The sequence below is a fragment of the Marmota monax genome, unplaced genomic scaffold (genome assembly GCF_021218885.2).
Source record: "Marmota monax isolate L192 unplaced genomic scaffold, Marmota_monax_Labrador192_F-V1.1 WCK01_AAM20220418_F8-fsc00044, whole genome shotgun sequence".
NCBI lineage: Eukaryota > Metazoa > Chordata > Mammalia > Rodentia > Sciuridae > Marmota > Marmota monax.
Window position 1 is genome coordinate 7,978,617 of NW_026695198.1, and position 25,980 is coordinate 8,004,596.

General features: G+C 36.8%; 1 protein-coding gene and 1 pseudogene across 1 annotated transcript in view; both read right to left on the reverse strand.

The window, feature by feature from the left end:
* Positions 1-6,697: 6,697 nt before the first annotated feature.
* LOC124082154 (HAUS augmin-like complex subunit 2) lies at positions 6,698-7,552 on the reverse strand (annotated as a pseudogene).
* Positions 7,553-16,961: 9,409 nt separating this feature from the next.
* The window catches only part of Oprk1 (opioid receptor kappa 1), a 29,580-nt gene continuing 20,561 nt past the window's right edge, over positions 16,962-25,980 (reverse strand). Inside the window, exon 4 of the mRNA XM_046428633.2 lies at positions 16,962-24,815. Coding sequence (XP_046284589.1) covers positions 24,283-24,815 — 533 coding nt within the window. The 3' untranslated portion in view covers positions 16,962-24,282. The remainder of the gene's footprint in view (positions 24,816-25,980) is intronic.

Genomic DNA, 25,980 nt, shown 5'->3' on the forward strand with positions numbered 1-25,980 from the left:
CCAAAGAAGAGAAACAGAGTTTCTGAGAGGCTTCTGAGAAGCCATGGAGCACGCATCTTAGTCACCTGCAACCACCACAAGAGTGAAAAAGAGCCCCACTCAGGGTTTGTGTCTTTTCTTTGGTAAAAAGTTGGTTAACAGGTGATCTCAGGTCTTTTCCTTCTAAGGAATGCTGTGCAGAACCAGCATACTGGGACAAGAAGTGAGGAATTATAGACAGGGTACTTGTAAAACAAAAGGAAGTGGTGAATGGACACTGTTTTTCAGAATTTTTAAGGTGAAAGAAACTTGCTTACCAGTGTCTCTCTCTCTCTCTCTCTCTCTCTCTGGAGAACTAATAAGGTTCAGAAGAGGCAATCCAATAGCCATAGATGCAGAGAACAGCACTGTATCCCAGTGAAAACAGAGCTGGCTAATTGATGAGCACAGCAAAAGAAGAAACTCAGCAAAAGAATCCTACGAAGAATGTCCTTTCAGATCTTCTCTATGAAAAATTCTGGTTCTTACCAATTGAATCCACCTATAAGAACTAATTGAATCCACCTATGAGTGCCAGGGAAACCCAGGAAGTCTTTCTGGGAGGATATAAATCTACATTTAAGTAATTGGCATTTTATTAATTACTTGTGATTTCCTATGGACAAGTCTCAGGATGATCTTCTCATATCCCTGTATTGTGTTAACCTGTACTAAACAGACTGCTCAGTATGTATCCTAAATGAGTTCAGTTTGTGATTGTTTCCATTTGTCAAGTGGGCTTAACACTTTAAATCTATGAGCCTAAGATGAAAAGTGAAGGTCAAAGATTCTCAAGTTGTAGGTATGGGGGATGAATAATTCAAGAGAGCTAATGTATAACATGAGGACTATAATTGATAATATTGCATTTTATATTCGTGATTTGCCAAGAAAGTAAATTTTAGATACTTTTACTACAAGTAAAGCAAAAAAAAAAGTTATCCCCAGGAGATGATGAGCATGTTAATTTGCTTGATTGCAGAAATCATTTCACTACATACACATGTATCAAGATAAGTATACCCAAAAAACACATTGTAAACCTTAAGTAAATGACACAAAGCTGAAACTTAATTAAATTAAGCAGCAAAAGCTCACAACCATTATAGTGTGTTGGCAATGACTAATCTTATCATTTCTTTAGTATGTGACCTATTCCATTATAAAATGGTTCTGGGCAAAACTAACCTTAGTCTAAAGGCTCTACAATATATGAGGTATACTTAAGGAAATAGTTTGGAAGAATCTCTCAGCATGTAATTATTTATATTATTTAGTGGGATTGAGCTTTACAATGTACAGAGAATTTCTCCAAAGACTTTCTTGAAATATTTTTCCCCCCAGGGATGATAATGTTATGGAGAAGATGTTTTGTGTTCAAGAATAAACACTTTGAACTCAACAAAAATCCTTTGAATTCTAGCCTAGAAAATAGATCTGGATTTTGATTCAACATATACCAAAAATATCTGGCATTCAGATCTAGCCAGGCATTGCCAGACGGCTCAATATTGTGAGATCAGAGCTTCCATTATGAGATTAGAGCTTCCTTTCCACACACAGACTTTAGCTTAAGCATAGCTTTCTTCAGAGAGCAATAATTCACCCTCGACAGATCCCTTAAAGTACAATAAAACAAATACGTTAGAAAGTCTTAATTTGAGATTCAGGAAAGCTTCCTGGTTGTTACCTGGCAGATCATTATTTATCAGGTTGATAATAACTAATGTTCATGTAGAGCTTAATTGCTTATAAATAATTTCAATATAAACTATCTCATCATCTCTTTATAACCATCCTGAGAGGTAATTATTATTCTCATTTTCTAAGTGAGGAAAAACAGGACTAATTTAAGGTTATTCAATTAGTACATAGTTCAGGATATAGATCTGCTACCGCCAAGATACTTGTATTTTCTATCTTACAGCATTCGTGCATTCATTTGCCTATTTATTTATTCAATAAACACTTGTTGAGTACAAAAGAGAGGCTGTCAAGAGGTGGGTTTGGATCCCAGATCTATGAGATCCTTCTACAGAAACAGTGTGAATTTTCTTAGCCATAATCCTCCAAACATAACTCCAGATATCTCTAGAAAACTACAGAATAACCTGTAGGTGTGGTATATAACTCTACGTTTGGATTTTCTAAGAAACAGAATTGAAATAAATTCACTAAGTCAATAATATACAATATCGTCTAGATTCCTAAGATGACTTGGCTTGAGAAATAGAATCTAAGGACTGAGAAATTTCTAGAGACAAAAATACAAGATAAGAAAATAGAAAGAATCTGAGGACCAGTGGTTTCACAGTGGCTTTTTTCTACCTGGATCCAGGTCTGGTTAGGAAAAGAGTGACTACCTTCTTGGAATCCATAAGGATGACACCTAAACTGAAATTTAAAATAAAGACCAATAATGGAAAAATTCAGGACGTGTGGTTGATAGAGACATGTAATTGACTCTTAAGAGTTGAATTAAATTTTGAACACTTGAACTTTTAGTTGGCTGGACATTTGGAATTTCTCCTTTGTCTTTAAACTCACAGAATTTAATGCAAGTGGGCACAAATATTTCCTTATTTGTGATTTTAATGTGTTTGAAAAGAAAATGCAGGTTAATATTCTAGAAGACTTGTTCATTCTCAAATTTTAAGTACACATCCTCCAGTGGTAAAATGATTACAGTAAGAACCTTTCCTTTTATTCTGTTTGGTTACTAATTAGTCAAGTCTTTTTTTTTGAGCACCAGCAAGGCAGTTTGCCAGGTTCTGCTGGAAAATAGCTATGAACAAGATCTTAGTTTTAATAGTTGCTTGTTAATCCTGAAAATATAAATGTGAAGTACATGTGTAATACAAGACTCTTAATTAAATCATGTGAGAGTTTAGATTTGTATACCTAAAGTGTCTGATGTATTCTTTAGAGGAAAAATAAGCATATTTAATATTTAAGACAATGTTTAGCATTTTAGTTCAACAGTATTTTTTGCCTGTATTCCATGATTGTGGCATGAAGCTAACTAAAACATCTCTCAAACATTCTGCTAAATGAAAGAAGTTCATTTATACAAAAACCTGCATACATTGTCATGCTAGTTTTTTTTTTTTAATTCTGCAAAAAATAAAGGTAATTTATGGTGGAAAATCAGAACTATGATTGCTTCAGGTGGGGAGTAGGTGGAGTGACAGGAGGGTGTTGGTGGTTGGGAAAAGCCAAGAATGAATTTTTCTAAGGCAGTAGCACTATTCATTAACAGCTATGTGATTGAATGGATATTTTTTTTAAACAGGACTTGGAATCAGTCCTAGATCCTCATGCATGCTAGGCAAGTATTCTATCACTGAGCTGCATCCTCCATCTCTGGCGCATGCATCTATTAAATATCATTGAATTCTAGATTCAAGATTTGTGTATTGGGTTTTATGTAATAATTGCCTCAAAAGAAACAACCATAAAATAATGTTAAACCATAGTTGTGATATGTTGGAGTATTTGTTGGGGAAGTGTACCGAAACAACTTGCTTTCAATAAATAAGGTGAATTGATGTGTGAAAAGCAGGATATATAGATAAGAATATGATAAAAATAAGTAGAACAAAATATGAGTATACAGTCTAGATGGTAGATATCAAAGGTGGTTATGATTAAATTGATTCAACAATTTGTACATTTGGAAATTTACATAATAGAATGTTGAGAAACATTTGAAGAGTACGTATATAATGTTTAAGGTGCCTGGTGTTATTCTCAAATGGATTATTCATGTCAACTCTGTTTGTTTGTGACTCATTTATTTTGCTTAAATCTTGTCACAGAAAGAGGGTAGGTATCCACTTGTTGACTTCCTCCTCTTCCCAGCTGCATGGTTATTTTCTAGTTAATCATGGACTTAACTGTGGTCATGCAACTGAATATGACCAATGGAACTGGGGCAGGGAAAAATACCCACTGTTATCAGGCATGAATCACGAAGACTGCCTCTGTCTGAGGTTGAATGGTTACTCTGTGGTGAAGGGGTAGAGCCATACACAGTGAGTCCCTGAAGAAGCAATGTTTGCCAATCAGAAATATCTGCTATTAACTTATTATGAGCTAGAAATACAGTTCTCCTTGTTAAACCATGGGATTTGTATTTTACCTGTTATAATAGCTAGTGACACTCTAACTTGTACTCAGCTCCCCATTGTTGGTACTATCAGTATCCTTATTTAACCTGTGAGGTCCAGTCTTGAAGTTAGACAGTTTCCGTGGCAGCCTTGGGATTCTGACCCAGAAGGTCTGGCTCAACAGTCTAAGCTCCTACATACTACATTAATCTGCTTCTCTGTTCCTTGAAGATATTAATGTAAGATGAATAATTACTTACTTCTCCTCTAAGCAAATGACAGTGAGTTATCCTTCAAAATACAAAAATGTAATATCAAGTGCAGATTTTTTTTTTATAATGGCTAAGTATGCTGGTCAGCCAACTAAGTCACCCAGGCCATTTCGGCCAGTGGGCAAGCTTCCAGGTATACAGGGCCTGGGAAAAGCAGAGGGAGGCAGGAGGGCAGGAGAGGATTCAAATAACAGCATCACCAACTTTTGTAGATATCCTATTGCCCATTGTCAGTCTATAAATAATAATAATAAAAGAGAGGGTGTCTCTATCCATGGTGTAGAACTCATTGTCATCTTGCAAGTTGGTGCTTCATTTCAAAATAGGGAAGATTAAGCTCTCTTCTTTAACTTCACCCAGCTAAGTTTTATCAGTAGTGAAAGCAGCTGAAAGGGGACATTACTCACCCCAAATAGATCTTTGAAATAAACCATGTGTATTGATAAATTCCTAACAATAAAGTGGGTCCTGCAAGACTCAAAATGCAAAAAGGGAGACAGCAGAAGAGAACCTCTGCTGTTTTGCTGAACTGCGTGTTGATGACTTTTCCACGTCTCAAAGAAATACATCTAAAATACAGCACCTTATTCTCCAATGTGCAGATGCAGGAAGTGGAAACATTTATATATAGACTTATTACCATGGTGTCTCTGGAACTTGTGTTAACCATCAGGCTCTTAATTGCCAGATGTCATGCCTCTCTGAGTTACATTTAGGAAATTATTGATGCTGCCAAGTTCACAGTTAAAGAGAATAAAAAGGGACACAGCAATACCAACAGGCTTATGAATCAAACACAGACTCAAATGAAATTCAGCCATGGGCATTCTGTTTCCATGTTTGTTATGCTAGGTTACCTGTTGACAAAAGAATGGTGGCAATTGTTTTTGAATATTTTTCCATTTTATTATTTGACTTGAGTTTTTGATTGGCTCATTATATATATATATATATATATATATATATATATATATATATATATATATATATATATATAACAACGTGATTGCTTCATGTAAGCTATGAATAGTGACCAATTCAGAATAATTCACCTTAAACTTTTATCATTTCTACATGTTGACTATTAATTGCTTAAAATTTGTTATCATTTAAACAATCTGAAATATCTTGGATTCCAAGATAAAATCTTTCTCAAGATGACCAGCTTCAAAATAAAAATGAACCAACTTTATTGTTTAAACTTAACCTTTAAAAAACTCTTGCAATCTTACTCTGAGTGACTGTGGTATTTTGTAAGTGACATTGATGGACACTGCTCTCAGCTTTTTCATTTGTATCCATTTTGGGGTCTGGTTTGTCAATATTTGTGAGCTGAATCCCAAAAGACCATTACATTTGCTCATGTGTGGCCCTAGGGCTGCCCTATTGGTCACAGTGACCATAGTGATCATTGGATCCCAGACTTTTGGTTCTATTCTACCATAGAATTCCTGAGGAGCCTGAATATTTAGGTAAGTGCCCAACTTCTAAATAATGTTCATTCCCAGGATTCATTTCCTCCCAGAACCTCAGAATGTGACTATTGGAAATAGGGTCTCTGTAGATATAATCAAGCAAAGGTGAAGTCATACTGATTAGCATAGCTCTAAATCCCAAATGTCTGGTGTGCTTCTATGAACAGAAAACAAACACAGAAAAGATACACCCAGAAATGGCCAGGCGATGACAGAGACAGATTTGAGTGACATGTCTTCAATAGAGGGAACATCCAGGATTGCTAGCAATCACAAGAAACTAGGAAAAGTCAAGGAAGAGTCCTTCCCTAGCACCTTCAGAGAGAGCATGGCCCTATCAACACCTACACTTCAGGCTTCTAGTCTTCAGAACTGTGAGATGAAAATTACTGTTGTTTTAAACTATCCAGTTGGTGGCTTTATCATGGCAACCATGGGAAACTGATACAGGGGAGATTATCTCTTGATGGCAAAATGCAGCCACAGAGTATGACCTCAGTTTCCCAGACTCATCCTCCATTGGTATTGTTTTGGTCTACCTTTGCTACTCTAGCAGAATATGTGAAATTGTTTTATAAATTATAATAAAAACAAATCTATTGGTTCATGGTTCTGGAGGCTGGAAAGTCAACATTGAGTAGCAGGAATCTGGCAAAGGCCTTTTTGCTGCATCATTCCCTGGAAGAAAAGCAAAAAGAGTGTGAGGGGAATGAGAGATTGAACTCACCGTCTCAATCCCTTTATTATTATTATTATTATTATTATTATTATTATTATTATTATTATTTTGGTCTTTGAGTCTTTTAATCAGAAAGAAGTCAGGTCCTAATGAACTTGAAATTTTGGTACTCCAATATACTGCGGGCAGTTTCAGTAGTGCTAGCAGCAAAGCCTTTAAATACCCAAGTCACAATCAACTAGAAATGGATGTATATGACTATACATAATTAGGGAAAATAAAATTGATGATCACTTGATATTAGTTGTTTGGGCATGACCTTTAGAAGTAAAAGGTAAAGGAGAAATTATAATATCATATTTTTGAAGGTAACTTTCTCCAGCTAATACTTTGGGGATACAAGAAGAAATCTCCTTTTGTTGTTCTCGCCACTTAAGTATATTCTCTGCCAGTTCTTCTGTCTCAGTCACCAAAACATCCATCTTGGTTAAAGCCTTGCTCCTTTTCTTTAGATTTGCATCTAAATGAGGGATATTTCTAATTGTTTCAAGATGGGTTTCCAATCTGTCAATGAAAGTCACAGCCAACTCCAGCAAATGTACCATATATCTGTGATAAAAAGTCTCCAAAGGTAAGTTTTCCTGGCACATGGGTTTCAACAGTCTTTGCCTGAGGGACCTCTTTTCTTTCAGCACAGCTTCCAGGTGATTATTCATACTTTGTAGATCGTGACACTTTTTGAGACAAATAGAAAGGATGAACAACATCTGCTGCATCTTTTTCTAGTTTCAGAAGTTCAATTTCCAGGCTTTTCTGATAGATTTCGGCTTGAATATTTGTGATCGGTTGTAGTCTGCAGAATTTCTCAAAGCAAGGAGCTGTTTTCTTTAGATATATTTAACATCTCCTGGGTGACCAACCCTGAAGCCATTAGTGGCCCAACTGTAGCCCTACGGAGTTCGGCGCGGAAGCCGGGTCCCAAGGGTTGGCAGCAGCCATGATTCTAACACACCTCCCCGCTTGGCGCCAGGAGTGAGCGGAAAGCGCGACGAACGCTCGGCGCGGGTCGATGACATCACAGGGTGTTCCTGCCCGGTGTTCCTGCACGGGCGGAAGCCCTGGGCTCAATCCCTTTCATAATCAGCAATAATATACTCCTAAGAGTGGAGTCCTTATGACCTAGCACTTCGCATTAAACCCACATCCCAACACTACTGCACTGAGGCTTGATTTTTTTTTTCACATGAACTTTTTAGGAGTATACATTGAACCATAGCAGTGACCATCACTGTCTTTTCTGATGGAACCTGTCTGACTGTAGATCTGAAATCACCTTCACTGATTTAAGTCTCAAAGAATAGAGGCAGCTCTTTACAAAAATATTTAGTATAAGTCTATAGAGCACGAGAGCCTGCCAGTTAACACATGTATGAGCTTGTACAAATGGTCTAACCTTCCAAAGCCTTAATTTCATCTTCTACAAAATAGAAACAGTGGTAATGCCTACCTCACAGTATTATTTAGTTACCCAAGTTAATAAGTGAAAATCACTTAGAACAGTAGCCAGCCCACAAAAACACCTAATCATTGGCAGTTGTTGTTTTTGTCTATGGCAGTCCCAAATGTCCCAGAAGGAGAGCTTAGAGCTGAACAGAAATTCTCACCATGGCGACTATAATTATGACTTTGACATTTAGATTCAATCCATGAAAATCCAAAGCTTATATAGCATTATCCACAGTTGAAAACTGTATAGTCCTCGATATGAAATTCAGTAACTGCTCCAGTTCTCATTGCTCATGTGTGGTATGCCAATTTGGAAACAACTTTTCTCAAGGGAAAGTTTAATATAGAGGTTTTCCACAGTCTGAGAAACATTTCACTTGACTTGTTTCCTCATGCTTGTTACATAAAATTCTGGACTAAGTCTAAGACACGTGTTGAGCCCACTGACATAAAACCATGGTCTAAGGTAGCTCCCTGTGTTGGTCAGCTGTTGTGACTCTAACCAAAATATGTGACAAGAACAACCTAGAGGGGGGGATTTTTATTTGGGCTCATTGTTTCAGAGGTCTCGATCCATTGTCGACTGACTCCATTGCTTTGGATCTGAGGTGAGGCAGTGCTTCTTAGCAGAAGGACATAGTGGAAGAAAACTTTCCAACTCATCAGCCAGAAAGGAGGGGCAGGAAAGAAGAGAAGGAGGAAGAGGGAAAGGAGCGGAGGAGAGAGGAAGACAGAAAGAGAAGGGAGGAACCAGGGGCAGAAATAACCCAAGGCCATACCCACAGTGATCTGTCTCTTCCAACCATTCCTATACCTGCCTAGAGTTTCTGCTGTTACTAATCTGTTAAATAGATTGATCCACTCAGGAGGCCACAGCTCTTATGATGTGATTATTTCACCTCTCAACATTGCTGCATTTCCTCACACATGAGCTTTGGGGGGTGGGTATTCTAGATCCAAATCACAGCACTATCTCTCACTGGTAAATAATATATGCCCATTGCCACTAGCAGCACTTAGGAGATGTAGGAATCATCTTCCATTGACTCTTGATAACAGTGACAAAAAATCATTTGTTGCTTAAAAAGAAATATCTTCCTTTCTCTTCTTGGAGTATGTAAACAAAGTGTTCTTGCTTTAATCAAAGCTTAGAACTGATCTTATATGACATGGTCAGCAGAGATGAACCAAGTATTCCTCTTACGGAGAGAATTCCAATTTCATAGACATCTGAAACTGCATCTTGTGGAGGCTGATGGGACATCTCCATTGCTCAGAAAACACAAATATATTTACTATTTCATCTGTCATGAATACTGCTGCTTCCTGAACCTTACCCTTTTTCTCACAATATATTTATTCCTAGAAAGAAAGTCGGTCATAGTTATAACAAAGATCACAATCCATTTATCACATTAATAATACATGAATTTGACCATCCAGGCTGCTTAATATCTTTCAACTCTTTGTTAACTCATTTGCTCAAAATATAGAGTGACAAGTAAAATAGCAAAAGGTAGATGATGTCATGTCTCTAGGCTCCTCTTGACTGGTCAAGAAAAAAAATCACAGTTCTCAGACTTTCCTTATTTTTTATGATACTGAAAGTTTTAAGGAATATTATTCAGGGTTTTTTGTTGTTATTGTGGGGTGCAGAGGTATAATGGGGATTGAACTCAGGGGCACTCAACCACTGAGCCACATCCCCAGCCCTATTTTGTATATTATTTAGAGACACGGTCTCACTGAGTTGCTTAGCGCCTCACTGTTGCTGAGACTGGCTTTGAACTCACCTGCCTCCCAAGTTGCTGGGATTACAGGCACATGGCCGGTCTGTTCAGGTATTTTGTAGAGTATTCTTCAATTGGGATTTGTCTGATTTTTCTTAATCATGATGAAAACTTGAGTTACCTTTATTTTTGAAAAGGAAAACCAAGGTAAAATGCTATTCTCACTACAAATTTGTCAAGCGCACTATCTACATGACATCATTCTTGATGTCGATTTGGGCACCTGGATGAGAGAGTGTTTGTCAGGTTTCTCTACTTACACTTCTAGAACACAGTCACAATGAATAGCCCATATTTTAGGAGTAGGAAATTATACGATACTTCATTACAGGAGCACTATTTACATAAAATATTTGAAATTCACCTCTTCTTTCCATTCATTTATTTATTCAAAGTTATATTTGTGCCACCATGGGCTCATGGATATTTATGCTATACAATTTACTCTACTTATAATCTAGTACTGCTTTGTTTATTTTGTTGCCCAAATTGTTCCAGTTTTGGCCATTGAGTATCTTTCTGTTGGTTCCTGCATCCCGTCTATATCTCCTAAGAAAATTGATCTATTTATTTATTTTGAGCATAATCTTGATTTTTGAACTAAGAGATGTTCCAGGATAATATTTTATATTACTTTCCCTAGTTGGTTGTGATGGAGAATGACATTAGGAACTGTGATCTGTGTACTGGATGTGCTCCTTGCTACTGGGATGTAATTTGTTTTAGAGCCTTTTGATTGACAGAACAAGAATGTGTATGTGTCTAATAATTCATGAATACAATGTATCTATAAATTTTTCTATATGTAATCATCTGTACCTATATTGAAATAAACATGAAGTCATGCTGATGCCTCCAATTCCAATTTATTACTACATGGAATAACAATATTCCTTGCCAGTCTGAAAATACCAATAAAGGAGGAATATGGCTCACATCCATGGATTTAATTTTTCAATTCCAATACACACATGTCATACTGTCATTTATCCATCTTTGCTATCTTAAGGAAATTATTTCACTGTCCTAAAAATCTTTTCTACTTCACTGATTAAACCTTTTCTCCCTCCCCTTGTACCTCTGGCTTCCACTGATCTTTTTATTGTTTCTATAATTTTGCCTTTCCAAGAATATCATAAAATTGGAATCAGAATGTATGAAATAAAAATTAAGAATGGATTCTTTCATTTAGAATACATTTAGGTTTCATCCTGTTTTTTGGCTGTTTAATAACTCCTGTCATCACTGAAGAATATTCCATTATATGGAATATACCATGACTTATCCATTCATCTATTGAAGGATGTCTTGGATGCTCTAATTTCCAACAAATGTGAATAAATCTGCTATGCACATTCATATTCACTTTTGTGAGTGGTCATCTTTGCTACCTTAAGGAAATTATTTCACTGGGCATGTTTCCAAAATATCTGGGAACCCTTATGCTGGATTGCATGGTAATACTATGTTTAGCTTTATAAGAAAGGGATTATTTTTAAAATCATTTCCATACCAATGTTTTATGATCGTACCAGAAGTCAGCAATTGTTGCATCCTATAGCAATGGTTAATAATGATAAAATGCAATGATATTTTACAAAGGTATACCATGTCAGTACCATTCATTTCCCCAGTGAATAAGTGCTTTATCTTAATCAAATCATTTGGGATGAATAACAAAATTCACATAAAGAATAGAGAAATTGATGCTGATTTGTACCTACCACCTTAGAGATCTCAAATCTCATGTGATTCATGCTAACAGTCATGAAGAAATTATTTTCTTTATCAGTGTTTCAAGGCATATTCATTGGCCTATCTTTGGCATTCAATGAGATTTATTCATGCCAGAAATTGTAGTGCTATATAATCATATAACATAATCCCAATGGTTTATGAACTCTGGCAAAATACAATCTGACTCTTAAAATTGAAGCATTTCATTGAAAAGAAACCTGTTGAAATTCAAATTTTAAAAATACTCTCAGCTTGCATACTTATATTTAAATTCCAATTAAAGAATGTTGTCTATCTACTGAGATTTTCAGATTTATCATATATCTTATTAGTCAGCTCAGGCTACCATAGCAAAGTGCTAAAGATTGAGTAAGCAACAAAAGTTTATCTTCTTGTAGTTCTACAGGTTAGAAATCTGGGACCATCTCATCAGCAGGGCTGGTTTCTTCTACGGACCGTCTTTCCTCCATATGCATTTGTCTTAATGTGCTCTTTAGAGAGCCCAGTCATGTTGGATTAGGGCCCATCCTAATGAACTTATTTTAACTTAGCTCTTTAAAGCTCATATCTCCAAATAAGGTCCTATTCTCAGGTAGTAGAGGTAAGGACTTCAATATTTGGGGGCACACAATTGAGCCTGATATATGTACTTTAGTTTTCACTATCAATTTTTAAATTGGCACTGATCACAAATTCAGCACAGACTCGATTTACCAGGAATGTCATAGAAAAGCTTTTTAAAAGGTGAGATTCTCAGGAAAGTTTTATTTTTCTTTCTTCACTTTAAAAAGCATTCAGAGGTGCCTGGCAAGACAACATCCAGCTCTCACATCAGGATTGGGACACCATTTCCTACAATATCATTTCCAACTAAGCCTCAGTGTGTCAAAAATACTGTTATTACCAGGACCAAAGCCTGAGGAAGGAAATAGCTTTGACAGCCCCTGGACCTCAATTTAACCACAGGAAATCTGAGAGGAAAAAAGACATGTATAAAAATTAATCTTACTCACAGTAAAATATTCTTGGTCATTGTTTACACCTTCAGGTTGTACAGAGGAAAATTAAGAGGTCTTAATGTGAAAGTTAACACCAACACCTAGAGCTAGTTAAAGCAAAGCCCAAGTTCTGGGTTCCTAATCCACTGCTCATTCTCATTATTCTTTAAAGGAAAGATCACTTCATATTGTTAAGGGTCTTTTAGCTTGTAAGTAGAAAATAAGAACATTTATACATATATTCCAAATACTTAACCTATTTTAAAGTAGACAAAGTTCTGTACTGGCTCTTGAGGAGATAAAAATTATGCACAGGATTTTCAGAGAGCTTATGATTATACGGAGGTAGCTAATGGGAAATTGGAATATGATCTCAAATGTCTCTAGAAAGAAAGATAGTCGAGCTCAAGTATTATATGAATGAAACAGAACAATATCATAAGAACTCTAAGGATAAAGAAAGCATTTCCTGTTGGAGTGATCAGTAGAGTTATGATTCCCACAATTGAGCAATACTAACAGGTGTCCTTAGTATAAAAATGAAAGTATTAATCATCACTAGTAATCACAATTATATTTGGAAGAAGGACTCCATAAACCAAGCATTCAGTTGGTATAACACCTCACTGTTAAAATTAACCTTTACAGTTACCTACCAGTTTCACAATATAACCAAACACATAGGAATATTAATATTCTTATTTTCTGAAGGTTGTTCTCTCTCCATATGTGTGTGCATGCATGTTTTTATATATATATATATATATATATATATATATATATATATGTTTTATATATATACATATATATATATAAAACATATATCCTCATATACGTGCAGGGGTGTTATTGAGAAATATTTCACAAAAGTAAAGCAATGTGAACTAATATACAAACTTAATGTCCACTTCAAAAGATTAAAAACTGTATTTATTTTTATTTTCTAAATAAACAAAACCACATGTATTATGGTTTAGATATGAGGTGTTCCCCAAAAGCTCATGTGTGAGACAATATTAAAAAGTTTACAGGTGAGATGATTGGGTTATGAGAGTCTTAACCTAAATGATGCATTAATCTGCTGATAGAGAGTCACTGGGTGGTAACTTTAGGCAGGCAGAGTGTAGCTAGAGGAGGTGGGTCATTGGGTGTGCCTTTAGGGTATATATTTTGTCCTTGTTAAGAAGAAAAATACCCCCCTCATTTCTTCCTCTCTCTCTCTCTCTCTCTCTCTCTCTCTCTCTCTCTCTCTCTCTCTCTCTCTCCCCCTCTCTCCCTCTATCTTTCTCCTTCCCGGTGGGCATGTTCTGAGGGTCTTTTCTCCTCCATACCCTTCCATCATCATGTCCTACCTCATCTTGGGTCCAGAGTACTGGAGATGGCCATCTATAGACTGATACCTCTAAAACCATGATCCGAAAATAAACATTTCCTCCTTTAAAATTGTTCTTGTCAGGTCTTTTGGTCACAGTGACAGAAAAGGCTGAGTAAAACATGCCTTCAGCTCTTCTGGGAATGCCATCTTCTTATGCTCTTTGCCAGACAGATTTACAGTTTGTACCCCCACAATGGACTGCAGTGAGAGTGTGAGTATGTGCTTGAAGATAATGACTATATATGTATGCTAGATAATAAAATAAGTGAATCTATGAATACATGTCTTTCTTTATAGAGAATAATGAAAAAAGAAGCATCTCCCCTCCCTGTCTCCCATTTTGTCTTACATTTTTACCTGAAAATCTATCATTAGTCTTTAAGGAAATTCACTCTAAACTACACTACAAACTGTGAGTTTTATAAAGATGACTTTAATATCCCCCAACTTTCCTTTACTGGAAAGTATTAATAAACTTGCTTCTGTATTTGATCATGTACTCTAAAATCCCCACCTGAATTAACTCAGAATAAATTGGTATTACTCTGAGAACAAATAATTATAGGCTTCTTAATGTTTCATCACAATTATTAAACTTTATATAATTGGCTTTTGGAAGTATATTTTAACATAGTACCAAAAACCTATGTTTCTATTTGTATCTCAGATTTCTAACCCAAAATTCCAAATAATCTATTTGATATAAGATTATCAAAGTAAGTATTTTTATCTTTCTTTTTTTAGTGCAGAAATAAACAAGGACTTGAGAACTGTTAAATAATACATTCAAAGTCACAAAGTAAGTAAATGGAGGTGATTCCAAATCCAAATTTCTCTACGTCTCCAAACCATGATCTTTAACCTTTCCCCCAGTGTTGTCTATAATAACGTTGGTAGAAATTTGTTACAAGAATATGTAGGGATGTGAAATATTATGTAATAATAAATTTGCCTTTTACTACAAACTCTATATTGTGGTAGTTATGAATATCTAAGAGAAATTTGTTTTCTATGTCCTTATTAAGTGTCTACTATCATTGCTAGTTCACATTACTAAAAATTTTGTCTCAACATTATCTGCCATCACTCAGCTGCCTTTAATTATGTTCATTTATGCTGTTTATGAACCAGAAGTAGCTAAAGTACTTGGGATGAGTATTGGGTGAGTTTCTCAGAAGTCTAAGCATTTATGTTACTATTCCTTAAAGAATCTGGGAATTGGTGAGCCAATAAGGTTTGGAAGAAAGGCTAAATCTCTTTGGGATGATACTTTTTATCACAAAGAAGAGCATTTTGGTGCACATGCAGTATGGAGAGGTGAGCAGGGAGGTTTTGAGTGGAAGAATGGGGTGAAATCTGCTTGCTTTCTGTGCATGCTCCAGTTACTATTGCTACACAACAAACCATCACAGAATTTGTGGCATAAAATAACTGTGTTTTATGCTCACTGATTCTGTAGGTAAGGAACTTGGAGAAGGCAAAGATGGCTTGTTCATAAGGTCTGGGTTTTTAGCTGGGAAGTGGTCAAAAGCTGGAAATGAGGGCTGGGGATATGGCTTAGTGGTAGAGTGCTCGCCTCACACGTGAGAGGCACTGGGTTTGATCCTCAGCACCACATAAAAATAAATACATAAATAAAATAAAGGTATTGTGTCCATCTACAACTAAAAATTTTTTTTTAAAAGCTGGAAATGACTGTCTGGGTAGGGGCTAGACTTCTAAGGAGACATCTTCACTCACTTGTCCGTCAGATGGCAATCCTTGTTTGTTAGAATCCTGACTGGTTTTTTACAAGTGGTCTCCCGGTAAGAGCTTATTTGGTTTTCCTTACAAGGCTGCTGGTTTCAAGAGCAAGCCTCCAAGGCTTTAAATTCTTAATTACATTTGAACAAATATTTGGATGTCATAATCTGAAAAAATATATTAATATTTTAATATAATAAATTTTGCCTGAGTATTTCTCTAAATGGAAATGCCCTCCATTCCTAAAAAGCACTTCTAGAAGCAAATTCTTATGTACAGAACAATTGTATTAGTCAGCTTTCTATTGCTATGACAAAATATTGAAGTTAAACCACTCACTCGTGCATTACTGTTGGGACTGCAAATTGGTGTAACAACTCTGGAAGTAGTATGGAGATAAACTCGGAATCACCATTTGACCCATTTATCTCACTTCTCAGCTTATATTCAAAGGACTTAGAATCAGCATACTATGGTGATGCAGCCATATGAATTCTTATAGCAGCTCAATTCACAATAGCCAAGCTACAGAACCAACAACCCAGGTGCCCTTCAACAGATGAATAGATAAAGAAACTATGTCATATATACACAATGGAATTTTATTCAGCTACAAAGATGCATGAAATTATGGCATTTGCTGGTTTTACATGGATGGAACTGGAGAATATCATGCAAAGTTAAATAAGCCAGTCCCCCAAAAACCAAAGATCAAATATTCTCTCTGATATGTGGATTCTAACCCTGACAAGAGAGGGTGGGGAGGAGAAGTATAGAAGTTCACTGGATTAGACAAAGAAGGATAAAGGGAAGGGGAATAGGAAAGACAGTAGAATGAATGGGACATGACTTTTTTGTGCTCATGTATGAATACATAACCAGTGTAACTCTACAACATGTTCAACCACAAGAATGGGATCAAAATTGTAATGGTTTGCACCCCATACGTGCAAAATATGTCAAAAAACACTCTACTGTCATGTGTATCTAAAAACAAGAATTTTTTTTAAATGTAAGGAAAAGTTGATATGAGCTCATTTTCAGAAGTTTTAATCTATGGTTGCTTGGCCCTATCACTTTGCACCTGTGGCAAGGCAGAGCACCGTTGCAGGAAGTATACAGTGGAGCAAAGCTATGTATCTCATCACAGCCAGGAAGAAAAAAAGAGGGAAGACAGGGCAGGATTCCTAATACCCCTTCAAGGGCATGGCCTCAATGACCTACGTTCCTCTCTCCATGCCTCACCTCCTAAAGTCTTCACAAATTCCACAGGCTGGAGACCAAGCCTTTGGCATATGAGCCTTTGGGGGACATTTAAAATACAAACTACAACAACCGTTAAAAAAAGAAGAAGAAGAAAGAACGAAAGAAAGGAAGGAAGGAAGGAAGGAAGGAAGGAAGGAAGGAAAAAAGAGCCGGGCACAGGGTGCACACATATAAACCCAGCTTAGGAAGCTGAGACAGGAGGATCATGAGTTCAAAGCCAGCCTCAGCAAAAAGCAAGGCACTAAACAATTCAGTTTGACCCTGTCTCTAAATAAAATACAAAATAGGGCTGGGGATGTGGCTCAGTGGTTGAGTGTCCCTGAGTTCAATACCCGATATCCCAAAAAACAAAAACGACAAAAAAAGAGAAAAGCTGTGATCTATTCTTTTTTTTTCTATTTGAAAACAAATTTGGGAGGGGAAATGCCTCACAGAATGAAGAAAGCACAGCTGGCAAAGCACTTTGAGAAGTTCATGGTGTTATAGTGTGTTCATCACAGCGGAACTCCAAAATGAAAACAGGCTGTGGAAAAGAACCTTATAGTTAGGGGAAAAAAAAACACTAAAAACTAATAACGTAATCAGGTTTTTTAATATTTATTTTTTAGTTTTAGGTGGACACAATATCTGTATTTCATTTTTATGTGATGCTGAGTTTGAATCCAGTGCCTCACACCTGCTAAACGAGTGCTCTACCACTTGAGCCACAAACCCAGCCTGACATAGTCAGTTTTTATTGGTGTTCTCCCCATTTTACCTCACAGAGTACAAACATTCTAACTGAAGTGGGCTCTGGCTGGCATAGGTTGCATCTCTGTGTGGCTACAAAGTGGACGGCAAAACCCTCTTCTTTTTATGGGAACTAAGTATGTTTCTCCTTACTGTCCCTGAACTGGGATGCTTTCTCCATGTCAGCCATGTCAACTATATAGCTGGGTTTATGTCCCTCAAAGTGGTACCTAATTTAGACTTGATGTTCATAAGATTAACTTTGGGACAGATATCCCCCATATGACAAAGTCCCATGTCTTTAAGAGCCTGTCTTTATAGAAGGCTTAGAAAAAGCACTAATTTAGTTAGAAGAGGTAATCAATTGTTCCAAAGAGTGGTTTGTGTTAGCAGTGATATTTTTAGAGGCTTTTTTTTTTTACTTCTAACAACTACAAATATTCATTTATTTTTAACAGCTACTGCCATGTACTATTTATAAAATATTGTCAGTGTCAAAACTCTTCAAAAGGGTTATATACCCTGTGGCTTACATGTTAAATTTTACTTACTGATTTTAATGATATGCTATTCATTTTTATTAACACAACACATGCAAATTTGGATTTCAATTGTTATTTAGAATTAATACTTGAGAATATTAATATATTAGGTGTAGGTTTTCTTCTTGGCATGAATTTGGACCCCAGTTTCCAGAACAGAAGGGAAGTAGCATGGGCTGTCAGAACTCAATGTGCCCCTATTCTATGGCAGCCTATGCTAACAATACTGCTGTTCTCATTCGCTCATCCCACACCTCTGCTCACTCTCCGCCTCCACTTCCACCTGCAATTACTTTTTACATGTACATTCCTTTCAAAGTTGCTTTCCCTATTTTTCTATTCCCACCAGATTCTTCTCCTTCCTTCCTGTAGAGACACTGAGAAAATGAAAAAACTTTGGTTTGATGAATACTGTGATATATAATGATTGTGTTTCTCTTTCCAGTATACTTTTCTTTTTTTTAGGAATAGAATCTTTCCTTCCAATGAAAATCCATGGTATGAAGCACAAAGAAAACGAACCATTCCCGATTCCTCCCTGCTAATACACACAGGCACATATAACCTACTCCTGGCCAAATGGAGTGCTGCATCTCCCAGCAATAACAATTGATTCAGGAATTGGATAGTTAGAATCTACTTCCTTGGATAGATGAGTTCTAGAGAGAAATATGATAACTGTGTTTCTAAGTTATTATGAGCTTTATGATCCATGTGAGCCTGGAGCTGTCAGTACCACACTGAGAGAGATGGCCTAAACATGAAGCAACAGAGAAGACAACAAAACAAATAAATCAAGCGAGAAAGAGAGCCCTCATATCCTCATTTGAGCATTAAATCCATTTATTTCCATCATCTGAGGTTTTCAGGTACCTGAGCTATAGCACAGATGAGCCCCGATACCAGATGTGCTATCTCCTTGGTTGAAAGAGTAACAAAGCCAGTTCTTCCCCTTCCAATACAAATTCTCACTTCCAGAGGGGACCAATCAATGGTGATGAGACAATCCATGAATAACTTAGGTTTGGAGAAGAAAACAAAGTCCTTGGATTAGGCTTCTCATTATGCAGGAAGAATAAAGACCTGTGATTTGTCAGGCTCTCTTTGGACACATTGATGTCCAAATTTTGTTTCACATTAATTGATGGGAAGGATATATGACAATAAAAATGAGTTATGTCCTCACTACCCACCAAACTGCATGTGTCTACACTGTGTCAGATGACTATATGAAGCCCCCTGCAAGGAATTCAGGCGCATGCCATTTTAGAATTGTAAGAAAGTAGAACTAGTTGAATCTAGTGTTTTTTCCAGTGAGGCTAATTGAAAATAATAATAATTAACTATCTTCAAATATTGAGATAACTGCTATTTTAACTTTTGTGGTAATTCCAAATATAATATAAAGTTATAAGCAAGGTGATTTAAAAAAAATATACCTATGCAGATGAATAGCATACCTTCTAGAAATGATTACATTCTACTGATTTGTTCCCCTTTTGCAGTTTGCTGCATTTACTGGCTCAATCTCTTGTTTTCTTTAGAATGCAAACATCAAAAGAGTATGTGGTTCGCTTATCTCTGTTTATACAGAATCTATCAGTTTCTAGTATACATATGATAATATTCTCTCCAGCACCAGTTGTTGAAAACATTTCAATTATAATGTTCATTTCTTTGTCAACACTAGTCTCCCCAAACTCAGAGAACATCAGAAAGAATGTAGAGTCCTGCAAAATAGTCCAGGAAGTGATCATAATACCTGAAACTTGTTGCATATTGAGTTTTCTCTACAAATATATTAACAATTTCCATAGAAAATAAGTTTCTAGTCACATTCAACATACACAATCATTTATATACCCAAAGATTCAGTATCCAGCAAAAGAGATCTTATTTCAAATGAAAAACTATTTATGTCTTCATATCCTGATATATTTCCAATTTATTTTTGTCACTATTTTTTTAAATAGACCAAAGTCTCCTCCAAATATTGGAGGTAGAATCCCATGAGACACTTGCACTCCAATTACTTATGATATTGTATGGATCAATGATAAACAATATAAGAGATTTGTTGTTTTAAAATGAGAACCTATCTGCTAGTATGTTCTTCCCACTTGGCAAGATGGGCCCCTTTTTACTTCCCTAAGTTTGTGCTTCCACTTAAAAAATCTTTCTTTTGTCAAGACACTGATTTTAAAAATTGTTCTTTGTTCATCTGTACAAATACCATGAGGTTTAAAAACATTCATGGCAATGGTGTGGTTATATCAACCCCAGGACAGACGGCTAAATGTGTTTGTAGGTTGAGTTTGATTTTGGTAAGACAGCTTAATTTTGAAGTTTGCATGGTTTTCACGCTGAAAAAGCTGATTTTCATTGGGAGGTCAGTATTTAACATCAGTTCTTGTATCCTGACAGTGTTACTATGAGAAGTGAATTTCCTAAGTGATTCCATAGGTTTGGGAATTTTTTAAAAAACATTTGTTTTTTATTTGTAGATGGGCACAATACTTTTATTTGACTTATTTATTTTAATGTGGTGCTGAGGACCGAACCCAGTGCCTCATGCGTGCTAGGCAAGCCACTGAGCCACAACCCCAGCTCAGGTCTGGGAATTTATTTTAATAGTTTAGAATATTACATATTTTGTTCCATTCCATTAATCACCCACAGTGTTGTTGTGAATGGAAAGTTAACACAACACTTATAGTTTTGAGAAACACAACATTGTTCTTGATGATGTACAGTGTCACTGAAGTCACTGAAGAATAAGTGATTTATTAAGTAATAGACTATTGTGATTTTTAGCAGGTATGATTTTGGTTTTATTGCAAGGCACACAGTCATATATACAATGCATAATTACCACTTTCTAAAAGTATTAGATATAAATAATATACAATATAGTAATGAATATATGAATATACTTTTCTTTCAGAGAAGAAAATCATCTTGGCACAAGTAATTTATGCTCTTTTTGGATGGGATTTTCCTATTTATGCTGAATCATCCAAACAACTCTTGCTTAGAAAAGAAATCTCTTTGAGCGGACATAAAACCTTGCCACAATTTTCCTTACAATGCTCTCATTTAAAACCAGTCAATGTGTTACTTTTATTCCAGTTATTCATCTGTGTCCTAGTAGTAGATGAAACATCTATAAATGGTCTGATGCAAGTTAATAAAAGTTTATTTCTCAGTAATATATCACAGAATGGAACCAGTTTTCTTAAGTTGTCTGTGAAAATTTCTTGATTTCTTCCCAAAATGTATTTTCAAACTGCACTTCTTTTTTAGTGGTAAGCCCTGACCCTAAACTCTTTGCATAGGGGATGATCCTAGGTTCATAAGCAGACCAGGGCACTAAGAGTGTTTTCCACTTTCGTCCCAGTTAGAGTTGTGAGTTTCCTCCTCACTGCTGACTCCTGCATGGCTGGTTCATCTCTCTGCATTTTCTCTGACCCCTCACTACATCCTGTCTTCCCAAAGTTGTTATAAGCACAGGAAGAAAGAGTTCACACAGACAGTCAATCTCAAGGTCAGAGACACAGCAGGCAGTGCCCTTCTTGCTGAGGTGGGAGAACAGGAACATCAGGAGATATCTGAGAGGCAGTGAGGTTTGGACAAATGCTTTGTCTGGAAAGATGAAAGGATGGCAGTACGATCGCTCTTCACAGCAGCCCACACACTGACACTCACACATACATGCAAACAGACATGCTTTGGACAAAGAAACACATTTATAGAAGGGGTACTTTTCCTACCCTATGTAATTCACTTTATCATTCCTTTAAAGCAGTACCCTAAAATGACATTTGCATCTTCCTTCTCTTCCTTCAGTTTGAGGAAGTCAGTGTTAACAATAATCCAGAAGCTACTTATCTTCCTCCTTGGGCTGCAACTTACACATGATGAGATGCAGGGTTATCAGAGAAAGATTCCAACTTCAGTAATGACAATGAACGCTTGAGGAGCATGTGGTATGCTAATTTAAAGAGAACTTTACCATAATTTCATCCCCAAATTATATCTCTTTTATATTTTCGTTCTGGGAGGGAACCCACCAAGAAAATCTACTGGGTTTAGCTGTTTCATAAAAAAGGTCTTTCTGTTTCTTCTTTCAGTAGAGTTTGTTCCTGGAACTCCTCTCTCTATAGACATCCTGCTTGTATAGTAGCCAGGATTTTTAAATACTGTGTTCACATCAATCAATATTTAATCATCTACATCCAGTTACAAGGTTACAGGAGCACCTAGGAATTTTCATTAAAATTTAAGAAATGTTCAAAAGCTCTCTTCATTTTCATTAGGAAAAATATCTTCCACGTTGCCTTACACCATCGGTGCTCAGATCTAGAATGGACACAAACATGATCAATGTACAACTATGAAGCCGCAGGTAAAACCTTTAGTGCAAGGGTTTGTTTCCAGATGGAAGGGGAATATATGCTTGAGAGAAAGCATACAGTGAACAAAACTCGAGATGTAGTAATAACCTACAGTTATACAGGGCGACACATTAAATTCTCCTAGTAAATTCCAAAAGGTGCTGCCCTGATAAGATACAGGTTTCGAGATGGGTGTCATTTCTAAATTATCCCTTTCTTCTCTCCAGGCAAATTACAGAAAAAGCCATTACCTCTGAAACCATAAGTTTCAGGGGGAAAGAGAGAATTTATATGTCATTTGGAAGTTTTAGCAAAATTATCCTAAATACACTGCTTATGGCATTATCCTCAGCAGGCATGCCCTTCACAGAACACCCTGCAACTTATGTCCAGGAACCCTGAGTGACATAATGTCCCTGTTCAGCACACATTTAGGAACAATTTTACTCCCTGCTGAAAGCCACAAATAATACCTTGAGATGTACATAATCAAAACACCTTACCTTCCATGAATAGAGAGAATCTGGTGATACCTATATATCCACAAAGAGATTCCACAAATACAATAGATCCTGCCAAGGTTACAACCTGGGAATGAGTTAAAGTTTGGGGAATTTGTTAACACGTGTTACGAGCATGACTAAAGGACTAAATGGTGTTCAGGAGTCTGAAAGTAATCCCTCATGATTGACTTCCAGAGACTAGTTTATGTTGCAGCAAAATGTGTCAGTATCAACTCTTAATAATGCAAGGGATATCATTAGTGTGCTCCTGGGAAATGTCCTGGCTGAAAAGGAAGCCCATTTCTTGTTTCCACATAGACTATTATTTACAGATGAAATCATATACACTTCTGGTGGCATTTAAACCACTTTATGTTTTTTATATCAATGCATGCTTTATCAGAATATTATTTATCTGAATAGCATGCTAAAATAAAAGTTAGCAACTGTAGTTTTCAAGATATTAGTCTATGTTAACATAAAACCACATTTTGCATGTTTAAATAAGTTCTTAAATGTCAAGACAATGTTCTGTCATATGTGATTATCAAATGCCTCATTTGTGGGTCCAATTCCTACTTTGGTGGAATTTTTTCCATAGAGCCACATGAATATGGGTCTACCCAGCAGAAAGTTAGCTAGGCACTGAAAATGGTTCTCATTCTTTTTTTAGATTGTTGCTGTCCATGTTGAACATCTGAATTGGATGCTACTCAGTTCTGAAACTAATGTTTTGGGTAATTTTTTTCTTTTTATTTATTTTTTCCTAAATAGAGCTTTGAAGCCACATTGCATAGAAAGGCCACAGCAAATGGGGATTGAACTAAATTTAGGAAACCAGAAGAAAAAGTCCTATTTCTTTGTTCATCAAAGGAACTGGGAATCAGCCTTGCTTGCCTGCTGTAGAGAAGAGTTGCATTTGTGCCTCGGACCCTTCATCCTCCATCCCTACAGCCTTGGATATTTCCACTGACTGGGTTTCTCATGCAGCCTGCATCTTCAGACCATGAAATTTCTAAATGTTTATAAAAAAAAAAAAAAAACACCCATCTTCTCCTCTCAGACTGCAGTCGTAATCTGGGTAAATCCTAGATCATTGAACTCTTCTCTTCCTGGAGAACCATAGGAAGACATCTCCACGACTAGTCATACTGGCTTATTCATCCCCTCCACATCCCTCATGTAAGTGGGATCCTGGACTGTATTCCTGACTCTGCTCGTGCTCTGACGTTCCATCCTCATCTTGATGGGAAAGCAGAAGTCTCTAAAGCACCTCTTGAAGTTTTCATCAAGAAAGGCATAGAGGATGGGGTTCAGGCTGCTGTTGGTGTAACCCAAGGCAATGCAAAAGTAATAGCTGGAGAGGGCGGCTGTGCTGTGGGATGTGCTACCCAGAGCCTCCACAAGGATGAAAATGTGAATGGGGGTCCAACAGATGATGAAGACCGCCACCACTACCAGGACAAGCCTGGTGATCCTGCGCAGGTTACGGTCTTTCTCTCGGGAGCCGGAAAGGAGTCGGACACTCTTCAGGCGCAGAATCATCAGGGTGTAGCAGACAATGATTATGAGGACGGGGATCACAAAGGCAAAGACGAAAACGCAGATCTTCATGAAGAGGTCCCACCAGGAGTAGTCATCATCTGGGAACTGCAAGGAGCACTCGATGACATCCACATCTAGAGGAGACAACCAGAACCGCAAAGAGAAGCCTATTGTTAGTGTTGCCTGCAACAAAATGTTTTAAATGTGCATCTGAATACCGTTGATTTAAAGGTCCAATGACAGTGCGATGATGTTACCTCAAGCAAATGAGGAATAGATGCCATATTATAGTAACCATTCTATCATTGTGCATAAAACCGAGAAGCTAGAAAACAGCCATTTATTGGTATACGATGCTTAACAGAATAAATAAGGTTAGCTAGCAGTATGACTTATCGAGCTGTGAAAGTCGGTTTGGCATTGCTGGCTTTCAGGAGAGCTATATTGTGAGTTTATAGCATTGGCACTTATTCGCATCTCTGTGTATTAGCAGTTCTCCCAGACCTAAGGCTCTGGCAATTAAAGCTAATGTCTATTTGTAATAAATGACTGAAGATTTCAAATCTAGCCATTGAATTAACAAATACCAACTTATCTGAAAAACATCCACCGCTTTATGTGGATCCACAAAAACTGATGGAGAAATTTGTCTACCTGATGACCCAGGAATTGTGATTTAAGGGAACCAAGCATGCTCATTATGATTAAGGGGGTTGCTGAAACATTAATAAATTTGGGGAGGAGAATAAGAAGAACAAAAAGAAGGAGAAGGAGATTAAAAGGAAACAAAGAAATACGAATAGAATCATCATCATTATCAAGGGAACTTTAAATAAATCAGGCACATTTTTCATTTTTACCATTACTATGTAACTCAGATAAAACAAGTGTGTGTGCATGTGTGTGTGCATGTGTGTGTGTGTTGTGTGTGTGTGTGTGTTGTGTACACATATGCTTAGAAAATGACTTAATTTGCTCTGCTTCTCTTCGATAGATTGAATTCCCTTGGAGTGACCTTAATATTTAAAAAGGCCCAGGATCAGTAGTTTTTAAATTACTTTCATGGGGTGGGGCAGTCCACTTACACATCCCCAGACTTCCCATCCCCCAAGGCCAGCCAGCCCCACCTCCTTCTGCCCCTGAGCAGTCAGGAAGCACACAACATGTGGATTTCACTTTGCAGTGTCCTCCCTCACAGATGAAGAAGTCATGAACAGAACTGTCAGTGTCACTTTTGTTTAAAAATATTTTATTTAGACATAGAAAAGATCTGTTCAAAAAAATAGCACAAGAAATATA